At 28.2% G+C, this 13,921-nt stretch overlaps 1 protein-coding gene across 3 annotated transcripts; it reads left to right on the forward strand.

The window, feature by feature from the left end:
* Positions 1-382: 382 nt before the first annotated feature.
* Positions 383-9,974, forward strand: LOC126850761 (WD repeat-containing protein 26). 3 transcript variants are annotated; one of them, XM_050594067.1, is made up of 11 exons: positions 383-1,035; positions 1,293-1,564; positions 2,235-2,394; positions 2,901-3,071; positions 3,281-3,454; positions 6,857-7,045; positions 7,771-8,037; positions 8,452-8,597; positions 8,674-8,882; positions 9,004-9,198; positions 9,326-9,974. In XM_050594067.1, the coding sequence occupies exons 2-11, from the start codon at positions 1,332-1,334 to the stop codon at positions 9,379-9,381; spliced, it is 1,800 nt and encodes a 599-aa protein (XP_050450024.1). In that variant the 5' UTR covers positions 383-1,035; positions 1,293-1,331; the 3' UTR covers positions 9,382-9,974. The 3 variants fall into 3 exon arrangements, with proteins under 3 accessions (XP_050450024.1, XP_050450021.1, XP_050450023.1); XM_050594064.1 differs by having other exon boundaries at positions 1,316-1,564; XM_050594066.1 differs by having other exon boundaries at positions 1,328-1,564.
* The last annotated feature ends 3,947 nt before the right edge of the window (positions 9,975-13,921 follow it).

Here is a 13,921-nt window from a genome sequence, read left to right on the forward strand (position 1 = left end):
TGTGATATGTACAAGTTATGTACATATTAAAAAAAAACCTGGAAAAAATTGAAAAGATAGTTACTTTAACAAAAGTCAAATCAGTTCTTATCTCTAATATTTGTTTTCTATAGCGGGGAGCACACACTTTTGCATAAGCGCATAACAATAAGCATAAGGAAATTGATTGGTTCATTTTCTTATGCATACATTTGTGGACCAATCAATTTCTTTATGTTTATTGTTATGCGCTTATGCAAAAGTGTGTGCTCCCCGCTTTATTCCTTATATTTTCAATTGTGCGGAAGCCTTAAGGCTTACTATATTTATTGTAAATTCGGCCTAATTCCAGGTTAGTTTTGTAGTGGCATCTCGCGGTGAATAGCAATTTTAAGTAGACAAAGAAAGCCAAAAAAAAAACCGAAGCCAGCCAGTCTATAGTCGAGTACGTAATAACGAGCGGATATAGCAGGCGCAACGATCGCTAGCCTGCCTATCCGCAAAGAAGAACACGGTGTGACGTAAACGGCGATCTAAACAAGTATCAGCTGTGCCGCAGTCATTGTTCTCTGCTTCGCATCAAATTTTGAACAAGGGTGAATCCCTTTCCCCAGGACTCGTATCCATCGAGTCGAACAACGGCGGAGATAGCGGTAACGTCAGCGGTGATTGGTTCATCCACACGCGAAGATACGCGAGAAGACGGGTGAACCACTCTTTTAGAGACACGACAAGTGGCGAGAGGGGAAAAAAAAGGGAAAAGGCTAAGGCTCAGGACTTTTTGCCCCCGTGCCTATAACGCAACCGTGGCCGTGTGCGTGCCTTCGAATTCTCAGTCCCCCACAGCTTTAGCTGCTAAGTCGTCAACAGTTACCCCGGGGGATAATAATCGTGTGAAAAACGGGGCGGTACGCGCATAAGCCTGGCCTCGAGCAGCGAGTCGGACGACGGTGGACTCGCTCCGCCACCGCGCAAAAGGTCCCGTAGTTCTCTATCGGCTACCATACGACCAGCGGACGAGCAGCAATCCCCCAGTCCGGACATGGATAACTATCGGTAATGTTTTTTTTTTTTTTTTTTTTTTTTTTTTTTTTGAGCACTTGTATTCTTTATGTTTCTTTGTCTAAATAATTTTTCATGATTACACTTTCTTCGTTTTTTACATCTAATATATGTAGCCTAATAATTTTAAAATTTTTGGTGGTTAATAATTTTAAATAATTTTAAAATTTTTTGAAGGTTACAAGATAGAAATATTTGATTAGAATAGAATATACACTAATGGCTTCGAATTAATAATATGGTATCGTCAGTGCCATCATGGATAACATTTCAGTGTACACGACAGCATAATGCAACAGCAGGCCTCAAATGGTGGTGTATCTTCTGGATTACAACAAAATGGATCTAAGGCAGACTCTGGTGGACTTCATGCCAATGGCAGCTTGTTACCCGAATCGGATGGCGATGTTAATAATGTGAACGGGGAAATAAATCAGAGTTTGGGACCTCCAAAAATAATGGACAAAACTAATCAAGATATTGTGAGACTTATTGGACAACATTTAAAGACAGTTGGTTTAGAGTATGTAATACTGTTGTTTAATTTCTAAATATTTTAAATCATCAGGCTTATTAATTTAAAAATCAAAAAATAATTTATTGTTAACTATAAATATAAGTCTACTTATTTTTATTATAACAAAATTACAATTATATATATAAGTTGTTAATTATATTACAATAATCATTCTGTTTCATTGTCAGCTAAAAATTCATAGGTAATTTAATGTCTTCTTTGTCGATTTACACTTTCTGAAGGGAATTGTATTAGTCTACATAACAACAGTATTGAAATGATAGAAAAAAAGCTAATAATAGAATTTTGAAATATAGATAATGTTAAATATCTTTCAATTATATTTATTTTATTTATTAACAATGAACAAATGTGAAAAATGCATATGACATTGAAATATTTCAACACTGGAGATAATTTAAATTTATATAAAATTATAATTATATTTTTATTAATTATTCTAAAAATGATGAAAAATTATGATATTTACATATATTTTATCACTCTATATATTGACAATACTTGCAGTTGTTTATTTTAACATTTATTGTTGCTCGTAAATTTATTAAAATCATTTCTTATAAAAGATCTTACATTAATTTTTAGCAATATTATATATCAGGCAAATGTAATTTATAATTAACAATAAATAACGAGAAAAATGTATTATTTTTAGTCGTACAGCAGATCTACTTATGCAAGAATCAGGCTGTCGACTAGATCATCCTGCTGCAGCAAAGTTTAGACAGCATGTTATGGATGGTGATTGGAATAAAGCAGACCATGATCTCAATGAACTGAAATCCTTTTTGAAGAGTACACACCAGAGTTTAGTGGTAAATCTTTCCAATTTAAATAATGATCAAGATAATACAAGTTGCATCTGAAATGTTTAGTCAAACTTGATTTATATATTCTATTAATTATACTGAAATAAAAAAATTTATATATACACAGATTCATAAATATATTTTTTTTAGTTAGATATTAAAAATTATATAAATTAACGTGAAAAGATTTTGCAAACAATTAAATAAATAAAAATTATTCAATATTGCTCGATAATAAAATATAATTAATGGCATATCAATGGAAAATACTGCACTAAAAAATTGTAACTTTTAGAGAGACTCATTTGTATAACTTTACAAAATCTTCTTTTTAGTTTAAAGTAGGATTACAATACTGTGATTCTGTTGAATGATGGTTAAAGAAATGAATAATAAGAAAACAAAGAGAAAAATTTTTAAAAACATATATTTAAAAAAATAACATTTGTAGAGTTTTTTATCAGTACAATTACTAAAATATATATACAATTTAATGAATATTTTTTTTATAGGAGATGAAGTTCTTACTACTAGAGCAAAAATATTTAGAATATTTGGAAGAAGGTATGGTATTTGATGCGTTACATGTATTACGCAATGAGCTTACACCTTTGGGCCATAATACTGGTCGTGTTCATCAGTTATCTTTATTTATGATGTGCAGTGGACGAGATGAATTACAGGTATTTTATATATTTGCTTTATATAACAGATACATAAAGTTATATATAAATACAGTTATATACAAATACAGCATAAAAAACTATACTTGTTTAATAGTATATATTAACAAGTTCCTACGAAAATTGAAGTTTCCTCATTTAAGAGAATATCTTTAAAACTAACTTAGAATTGAAAATTTGATCACTAGCAAATGGACACTTGTTGACAGACACGTGCAGGCTGGGATGGCAAAGGGCCAGTCTCCAGGGCTGCGCTTATGGACAGACTACAAAGGTACCTGCCACCTTCCATTATGTTACCACCACGCAGACTTCATTCTTTACTTTGTCAAGCTGTGGAAATGCAAAGTCAACTCTGCACGTATCACATAACACATACGCAGGTATATTAATGAATCTTAATATTGCAATCTAAATAATCGATTTAAATATGTGCTATTAAATGTATATATAATTTGCTAACTGCATTATTTCTATATTTTTTTATCTATGTTTTTAATGCTTACTTTCTTACTGTCTTTTTCTTGTATCATATTGTTATTTTGATGAAACAAAAAACTGAGATATTTTTAATAAGTTTGGTATAATATTGATATATCTATCTCAAAATAAAATAGAGCTATTTATAGAATTATACATAGCACAAAGATAATAATTAGTACATATTAATACTACATAAAAGTAATTATTTTTGAAATTACATTTTTATTAAAGAAATAGTATTTAAATTTGCAGTATCTCTTGTCATTTAATTTTAGAAAAATAAAATGTTTATTATTGATACATTTTTTTAAACATATTTGAAACATAACACACACACACACACGTTTTAAAAACTTGAATTTAAAAACAATTATCTTATTGTTTTTATTTTACATAAAAAAAGATTAAAATTGAATAAGAAACAATATTCAAACATCATTTGTAATAAAAGTATTTAATATTTTGATTATAAATGACACACATATCAATTTTAAATTAAAAAGTATCTTAGTTTAAAATTATAGTTGCAATATAATAATTTCAATTTAAAAACGATAAATGTATAAAATGATGTATCAAAAAAACAATTCAATTGTCTTAGCATGAAAATAAATAATTATTTCAATATAGCAAAAATACATATAACTCACAAGAATAGTACACAATATATGTATGTTTCTAATAATACAATTCATTACTTTTCTTGTGAATATAATGAAAAAGAAACACAAAACTGAAAAAAAAAACATAAGGAAAAAAGAAATTCTTATTTTTAAGAAAAACACGCTGATTTATAATTATATAAATTTTCAAAAATTTTGATGTTTTAAGAGGAATATAAAAATTAACTTTCTTAATCCTCGAATGAGTGCGCATTATATTAATTCTTAAAAATGCATTATATTAATTGAAGAATTTTCTCCAATCTAATTTTATATGAAATCTATTTAAAGAAATTTTTTGTATATCCATTTTGTATTTTCGTTTACCGAACGTAATACTATAACTATTTATTAAATGAAAAAAAATAACTAATTGTTTACAGACACCTTACCGATGACCTTGACATATATTGTAAAAGTAAAGATATTGATTAATGTTTTCTTTGTTTTAATTGGCGGTTATTTAACAAAAAAAGTTTATTGTATAGAATGTAATTTTTCGAGACCATATATATTCAATAAAAGTTGGAAATTATAAAACTGTATAATGATCCCACAGGAAACGTGTGAGTGGGGGAGAAGCAGAGCCCCTGCACTCATTAAAAACTGACAACCCAAAGCTAATTCTACTTATTTTATAACTAATATTAATTTTAAATTAGAAGAAAGAGGCTCTTTTCTCCCCCGCGTTTACACATTTTGTGGGATCATTATACAGTTTCACATGGGTTTCCAATTTTCCATACCAAGAGATGTACGCCTCCCCCTCCCCAATACCGTCCGGTATTTGTAATATGAAATGAGATTTATTATTGTACGATTTTACATAGGTTTCTGTATTTTGATCTCTTCTATCAAATTTTATAAACATTAAATTTGTTGCATAGGTCATACATGTATAGATATTCAGATAGACTTGAATAGATTTGAAATTATAAATAAATATCTAATAGAAGTAATTTATGTATAAATGTTTAATAAATAATATTTAATACACTATATTAAATGTACGTATCCGAAAATTATATTCTTTATTCAGTAAAATTCTTTTTTATTAAATATTTCAAAAATTATACAACCGCTTAAAACAAAGTACACATTAATCAACATCTTTATTCTTATAACATATATCAAGGTCAAGGTTATTGGTGAGATGTCTGTTAATATAAATAATTATCAAGAAGTCTGTGCATACTCACTTGTTCTCACATTAAATGAAAAACTGTAATATCTGTTCTATAAAAGTAGTTTAGTTTTTAAGATGAGAGTAACAACGTGTGATACGATAAGAATATTTAAGATCATAAATCAAAAATGTAATAATTAATATAAATATTTTACAATATATACATATTATATTTGTAATGACAAAGTTATATATAATTATCAGATATACAAAAAATTACAGTTTCATATTAATAATAATAAATGATAAAAATAATAAAATAATAAAAAATTGAGGGTTTTATTACACATTTTTAGATTTATGGTAATTGAAAAGTTACCATCATAGCTTTTATAGGAAATAAAACTTTTTTGATATTTTTTTTTTATTTTTTTCCAAAAGATATCCATCACAAGAACACTATACACTTACTCTTTAATATTTTATAGAAATTATAATGTGTGAAATTACATCTAAATAATAATAAATCTCATACTGAATAAGTCTCAAATCTGAATTAATTGGCCTCTTTTTATTGTGATTTTATTAAAATTTGAATAAAAACTTAGAAGATTGATTTTATTCAGCAAATTTTAATAAAATTGTATTTATTTAGTATATTTCGTGAAAGCCTATACGGCAGAGAAAGATTACAGACATATTGTAGAATAATTTTATTGAAAGATTGCAATATTACACATATTATGACATGTTTGCTATACCATTACTATAAAATTGCGATAATGTTAAGATGTCCATCTTTAGAAAGATTGTAAAAAAAGATTATAGGAACAAGGATGAAGAATTAAAAATTAGGATGCAATGTATTTATAATAATGTAATATATATAAGTTTTATTTTAAGTGTATATATATATATATATATATATATATATATATATATATATATAAAAGTTTTATTTTAAGAAGGAACAAGACGAATCAGCTATCAAAAGTTGAAATGAATGAATCTAATACGAGATTCATGAATTTGATATTGTGCATAAAGCACTTTATTTTAGCCTTTTAAAATATAAAATTAATGATTAATTTGTGAGTTTAAGTAGAGATTTGTTCTGTAGAATTAAAATTTTTAGTTTTTGAGTTTCTGTGTCATACAGTTAAAAGTGTGATTTACAATTAAGTTTCTTTGACATAAGATAATATTTACAATTTTGAGATTAAATTATATTTTACAGAACAAATTTTTATTTTATCTCACATATTATTATTAATTTTATATTTTAAATGACTAAAAGTAATTTGTGCGTACCTGCGTGCATGCGTGCGTGCAATGTCAAAATGAATCTCGAAATGTATTAGATTTATTAAGGCTGCGTTCCGATATTCATTGTCAATGCTGAAAATCTATAGTTTACGTCACGTACATTATAAATTTTCAGTACTGGCAACGAATCGGAACGCAGCCAAAATCTGTGCATTCAATTAAAATTGTTAATAATTTTTCTTCCAAAGCCGACGAGTTTAGAAAATGTCTCTCTGCTTGTGGATCACAATTGTGGCAAGGAGCAATTCCCGTGCCATACCATACAGATACTCAATGATCATTGTGACGAAGTTTGGTATTGCAAATTCTCACCCGACGGTCTTAAACTCGCCACAGGCTCTAAAGATATGACTGTAATTATATGGGATGTAGATCCAGTGAGTATTTACATAGTGATTCATTGTGAAACTGATCAAGTGTTTCAAAATTTATAAAAAAATTTTGCAAAATTTTTATAAATTTATTATTTAAAAATATATGATTTATATTTTAATAATATACAAGTTATTAAAAAAAAAATTGTTTACATTTTTATTTTTTTCTTTTTCTTCTCTTTTCTTATATTAATTTATGTTTCTAGCTATATCAAGAGTTACAGTAAACATTTTTATGAAATTTTTAAAACATTTAATCAATTTTATGGAGAACTATTTAATATTATAAATGGATTAATAATGTGTAGTCTTCATTCACCCTAACAACATTTCTTTAAACTGTAGATTTTTTCGGCTAACTTTAAATCAATTTTTTCTATACAAAAATTTAAAATATTTGGAATTTTTATCTAAATGATTGAAAATAAAGTTTTTTGAAAAACCTATATTTTTCTGAAGAAATAGATAGATCATCTTTTTTTCAAGATATAATTACAGGCTTTATTTTAAATTTGATAAAATTTTAATTTATGAAAATTAATTGCAAAAAATGTACGGCATTGAACATAGGAAAATTATAACAAATAATAATTTTTTTGAAATTTCTGAGAAAAACAACCTAATGTTGGCAAAAAAATTTATAGTAAAAAAAGAATGTGATTAGTGTGATTGGCATCCTGTATAATTTTATTTTCAAGAAATATCAATAAATATTTGTCTAAATATAGGAAACACTAAAAGTAACACATAGAAAAACACTCGAAGGCCATACATATGGTGTAGCACTAATTGCTTGGAGCCCGGACAGCAGCCATCTAATTGCTTGCGGTCCCGAGGATTGTCCCGAATTGTGGCTTTGGAACGTTGACACGCCCGATTGTGAATTACGTGTGAGATTGACTCAAAGTACAGACGATTCACTGACAGCTTGTGCCTGGCATCGTGATTCAAATAAATTTGTAGCAGGAGGTCTTCGTGGTCAATTTTATCAATGCGTATGTTAATTTTTATAAATTAATAATATAAGCACAGTTTATAATGTTATCTCTTTGATCATATCATATAAAATTACTTTTTAAAATTCTCAACAAACGAAATGCAAAAAAAAATGCATTACGATTATGGAATATTGCTCAAATCTTGTCATATTAATTAGTGTAAAATAATGACATAAATTAACAATGAGTTGTCTCAATAGACTGTTTAAAATTTAATTTTTTTACTATAAGGTGAAAGGGAAAGAGAGAGAAAGTGAGACACATTTCTAATCATTATTAGACATAAATATACAAGATTTGCACCCAAAAACAATGTTAGATAGATGATAGATTATTTCATCTTTTTATTAGACAAAATTCATGGAAGATTGAGTATTTTTTAATGTATATAACTTTAATAAAAAATTTCAGGATATGGATGGCAATGTTTCCGATTCATGGGAAGGAGTAAGAGTAAAATGTCTATGGTGTCGCAGTGATGGAAAGACTGTTCTAGCTGCTGATACACATCATAGAATTCGGGGATATAATTTCGACGATTTATGCGATTTCACAATGTAAGGTTTAATAATCAGTTGAGAATGCAATGGCATTAAATAAAACTTTTAACAAAATCATTCTATGCCATTGTAGGTTGCAAGAAGATCATCCTGTTATGTCATTTAGTGTAAACAAAGCGGATCGACTTGCGTTACTAAATGTGGCCAATCAAGGTGTGCATCTTTGGGATTTACAAGATAGATGCCTCGTAAGACGTTTTCAGGGAGTCACTCAAGGACATTTTACTATTCATAGCTGTTTCGGAGGGACTAATCAAGATTTTATTGCATCTGGCAGTGAAGGTTTGTCATGCACAAAAACAAAATTGTTATATATTTAATCATTGCCTATATTTCAGTCATTATTCAGAAAAAGATTTACATGATACATAATCAATAATTTGTTATTTTTATATTAACATAGATACTAAAGTGTACATCTGGCATATCAAGAGAGAACTACCTATAGCAACACTCACAGGACATTCTAGAACAGTTAATTGTGTCTCCTGGAATCCTGTTTATCATCAAATGATGGCTTCTGTGTCAGATGATTTTACAGTAAGGATATGGGGTCCAAGATCATCTTCCCTAGATGGAGCTGAAAATGATAAGACTGGTAAGTCTTTACAAAATCGTCTAGGGAAGAAGGGGAGGGGATTATTTATAATATAAAAGTTGTTGCAACATATTATATATTAATATAACTATTTTTTCTAATTTTTTCATGCATCTATTATTTTCAGTATCACTAGAAACTAACTCTTCAAATACGAGTGGATGGCATGAAATGGTATCGTAGCGAACTACAGAGCGCACCAGTGTTCCCATGACCTCATGGTGTTCAAAAGACTGTCATATTGACATTTGACTATCATACTGTCCTGTTGATTGTCATATTGACATTTTACTGCCTTCTGCAGTTGCCCTCCATACCTCTTTTGTCACTCTTACCTACCATCCATTGAATAGAGGTATTAGGAGAGATGTATATGTTAGCAACAACTGCTAAACCGTCTGCAACTATTAAAACCGAAACCATCGAGTGTAATTTTCACCTTTGTGCATATATACTTTCTTTTTAATAATATCTTTATGTATTTTGTATGCATATGGTATCCATTGTGTTATCTCAATTAAAATGTTGAGTGATTTAAGCATCAGAGTTAATAATCGAAGATATGATGCAGCATAATAAAGTAGGTTATATGGCAGAATAGAAAATGAAGAAAATTCCGTCTTAGGATTGATGTATAAGGATAAAACTATAAGCAAGAACATGGAACGCCTCTGTATGATATTGGGACAGTATCGTAGAAACGTTATGTTTTGACAGGAATTTTGTCAAATTTGACTATAATTGTATCAATAAATATTGTAAATAACAATTTTGAATCTAGAGTTTTATTCTAAGTCATTCATCAATTAATGACATAAACACTATTTTTAATGTTATATTTTGTAATTTTTTATGACAAAATTATATAAATTTCCAAATATAGTATTGTGATCTCATAGCAGATTACTGGATTTCATGTATTAAGCAAACACTCAAAAACACTTGATGGAAAAGCAATTTTATTATGTTCATTTCAATATATATACCAAATTACAAAGTTTAGAAAGTAAGTATATTTAAATGTATAAAATTGTTTAAGCATTTATAAAATAACTATTATTTATCAATTTTTATTTAGAATCATAGTCACAATTCGTGCAAGAAAAATTATCCACAATTTATGTGTATCACTATAGTTTATAGAACTTTCTAATGAAGCGCTTAATACAAATCATTTTTAAGTTGTGAAAGAGCCACTTTATTTATGTATAATATAATTATATAATTTGAATTGATAAGCATATAGATAATGTGGAAAATTATGAATGTTGCGTGCTGGTCTTATTAACTGCCATGTATCAAAAGATGTAATGTGCTATCTTTTGCATAATTTATTAAAAAATATATGATGTGCATAGTGTGATAACATCTTAATGCGATATATATTGTTTAATAAAATTCGTAAATTTGTTTATTTATCATTGTTGTGTGTATATGTTTGCGAAAATATTTTGTAAAAGTTATACGAAAAAGATAGGAATTTTATATCGTGAAAAAGATAAAATAATTTCCTTTAATCTGATTATATAATTGGCTTTATTCAAGTTACAATAAAAATATGTTTAGAATGTAATGGCAATTAAAGAGATGAATCTAAAAAATTAATCTAAAAAAAAAAGATTTATTTTGTTGTCTGAAATAAAGAAGTCTGGGAACATCAAGAGAAAGAAAGAGAATTTAAAATCTATATATATTTAAACATGTATAAATATCTTTGCAATACATATTATTATTAAACACATTTATACATATAAAAGAAATTTCTATATTTGATTAATATTTATTAATAGAAAATAACATAAATTAAGTTATTTAAATCACTATTATCATTTGCATTTTATCTCTCATTATTAGCATATAATTTAATCAGAAACCTACAATTTTTTGTATAATTTGAAATGATTAAATTTAATTCATAATTATATTCTATATTAGTTTCTGTATATAACGATATAATAACAAGATGCTAATATAACAAAACTTTAATATTTTGAGTTCACGAGTCGAATCTGATTCGACATAAATTTCGTTCCAGCTAGTCCTATGTCAAAAAGTTTAACTCGACATAGGAATAATGATTATTTACAAACACATTCTAACGATCTTGAAAATATTTCTGGTAGCATCATGGCTCTATAGTATTTCGTGAAGACTTAATTTTTTTCTTTCATATATATATGTTAATCTGAGAGATTATTGAAATGTGAAAAAACCATAGGGTATAATTAATAAGGAAATAGCTGAATTGGGTGTAAACCTGCTGGAATAAAATGTAAAAAAACGATCCAGATCGTAAAAAGTTAAAAAAATTTCAAATATTCAAATATTTTTCAATTTTTATTTGTGCGTGCGTATATATATATATGTATTGTATTATTTGAAATCATTATATTCATTTTTATACCCAAATAACAATTAAAATGTTAGCAGTATGCTAACAAATTAAATCATGATTTATTTGCAACAAATTCCGATCTGCTATATCTTCATTAGGCTTAATTTCTGGCAACACAACTTGCCAATATAATATGCATTTTGGCTCTTATTACCTGTTATTTTTTGTATTACTTTTTATTATCAGAGCCTTACCATATGTATTAAATAATTATTTGATTTGATTTTTACGTTTACATGATCGCGTTTGTTTGTATACAAATTAATAATTATGCCGATGAGTTTTGCGTTTGGATACACTAAAAAAGAAAGACATCATTCTCCCAATTATCCGCAACTTTACAAAAAATAAATTCAAGCCATTAAAAAAAAAAATTTGAATTAAACGTATACTTGCTGGGTTACTTTTTCTTAACATCATTACAGTAAAATTTTTGTACATTGTATTGTATTTATATTTTTATTTCAAAATCATTAGTAAAAGAATCTAATTTGCTGCCAGAAACAGACTCCGCATTTGTTCCATACCAGACATTCAAATTCGCGCGCTATTCCTTAAGCCGTTGTCACACTATGCATTGCGGACACAATAAAATTCGGATTACGAATTGTCGATTATCCAATCAAAGCAAAGTAACTACTTGAGTATTTAGCTCTAATACTTTGCAGTCGACGATTCACAATCCATAATCAGAATCTGAGCTGCGTCCGCAATGCGTAGTGTGAAAACGACTTAAGTTTTCCACTAGCGCCATCTATCTTGAGATTATCGGGATTCCCATCCCCGATCACCATAAGGACTGATAACTGAAACTCTATTACGATTTTTGAAATGAAGTGAAAAGTACAAAAGTGAGGAAATTCACTAAAATATTTACAATTTTATTTGTTGAATCTAGTAAATCTGTTCACTTTTGTAATTTTCAACTCGTTTTAAGAACCGTTATAGCTCCCCTTGAAACGAGATGAAAATTACAAAAGTGAATAGATTTATCAGATTTCAACAAATGAAATTGTAGATATTCTAGTGAATTTCCTCACTTTTGTATTTTTCACTTTGTTTCAAAAACCGTAAAGGCCATTGCACGTGAAAAAATTTTAGTCATAATCGTAAAGCCGTAAGCAAGTCGATTAATGACAATCAAGCCTTCTAAAGGCCAATTTCATCACCTTCGGTTAGATTAACCGACGGCAGGATGGCAACTGAAATGATAAGAATCTTGGTTTTCATTCACCTCTATTTTCTGTTGCCACCCTGCTGATTTTAACCGTCGGTTAACTTAACCGAAGGTGGTGAAATTGGCCCTAAAGGTAACATTTCATGAGCAGTGAAAAGCAGCAGCAGTTTAATAGTTACTAACCTATTTTATGGGCAGTACAGCAATTCTGTAAAATCATCAATGCTAGTTAGTTAACTAGCATTATTTGGTGATTTTACAGAATTGCTGTGCTGCCCATGAAATAAGTTTTAAAACATAACTTTTATTGCTTTGCTGTTCAGTATGATGTTCAACATGATGTTATGATGTGCCGATGACTAACACTTTTTTTAAATAATTCTATATGAAATCGATTGTATTTCGTTTGTAAATGATTGTAGTGCATTTATTTTCGTTTGTTAGTGCATAATTAATTTATAATTAATTATTTAAAGTTTAAAATACACCAGCACCCTTCCCGCCGGTAGGCAGGATGAACCTCGTTTTACAACTTACAAAGTACATGCTACATTATAAAGCAAGGTCCACCCTGCCTACCAGAAGGGGGCCGAAGATCTTCCTTGCCCCCATCGTGTGTGTGTGTGTGTGTGTGCGCGTGCACACGTGCTTCCTGTCCATGCCTGTACTTTAGTATGTTTCAAACTTTAAATAATTAATTAAAAATTAATTATAAACTGACAAACAAAAATAAATGCACTACAATCATCTACAAACAAATTACAATCAATTTCATATTTATTTTTGTAATTTTATAGTATATGTCGGCTAGTTTCATGGTCTACAATTAAATAAATAATTAAAAATTAATTATGAACTAACAAACGAAAATAAATGCACTACAATCATTTACAAACGAAATACAACTGATTTCACACATAATTATTTAAAAAAAGTGTTAGTCGTCGGCTAACATCATACGAATAACAGGATGAACTTCAAACAGCAAAAACTTGCGCCAAAAGTACGTCACCGATTCTAGTTATTTTCTAAACTGCTGTTGCTTTTCACTGCTTATGAATGTGAACCTTTAAACATAATTAGAATATTTAACTGTGATTGGTTGATTTGTTTACGACAGAGCACGTAATGTTGGTTACGTAAACTCGCTT

Source organism: Cataglyphis hispanica, chromosome 7 (assembly GCF_021464435.1).
Source record: "Cataglyphis hispanica isolate Lineage 1 chromosome 7, ULB_Chis1_1.0, whole genome shotgun sequence".
In the NCBI taxonomy this organism is placed as follows: domain Eukaryota; kingdom Metazoa; phylum Arthropoda; class Insecta; order Hymenoptera; family Formicidae; genus Cataglyphis; species Cataglyphis hispanica.

Excerpts from the sequence above, each read along its gene's own strand:
- LOC126850761 (XM_050594064.1), top strand. Across the intron at positions 7,046-7,770 it reads TTATATGGGATGTAGATCCA|GAAACACTAAAAGTAACACA; the intron begins GTGAGTATTTAC and ends GTCTAAATATAG. Across the intron at positions 8,038-8,451 it reads GTGGTCAATTTTATCAATGC|GATATGGATGGCAATGTTTC; the intron begins GTATGTTAATTT and ends AAAAAATTTCAG.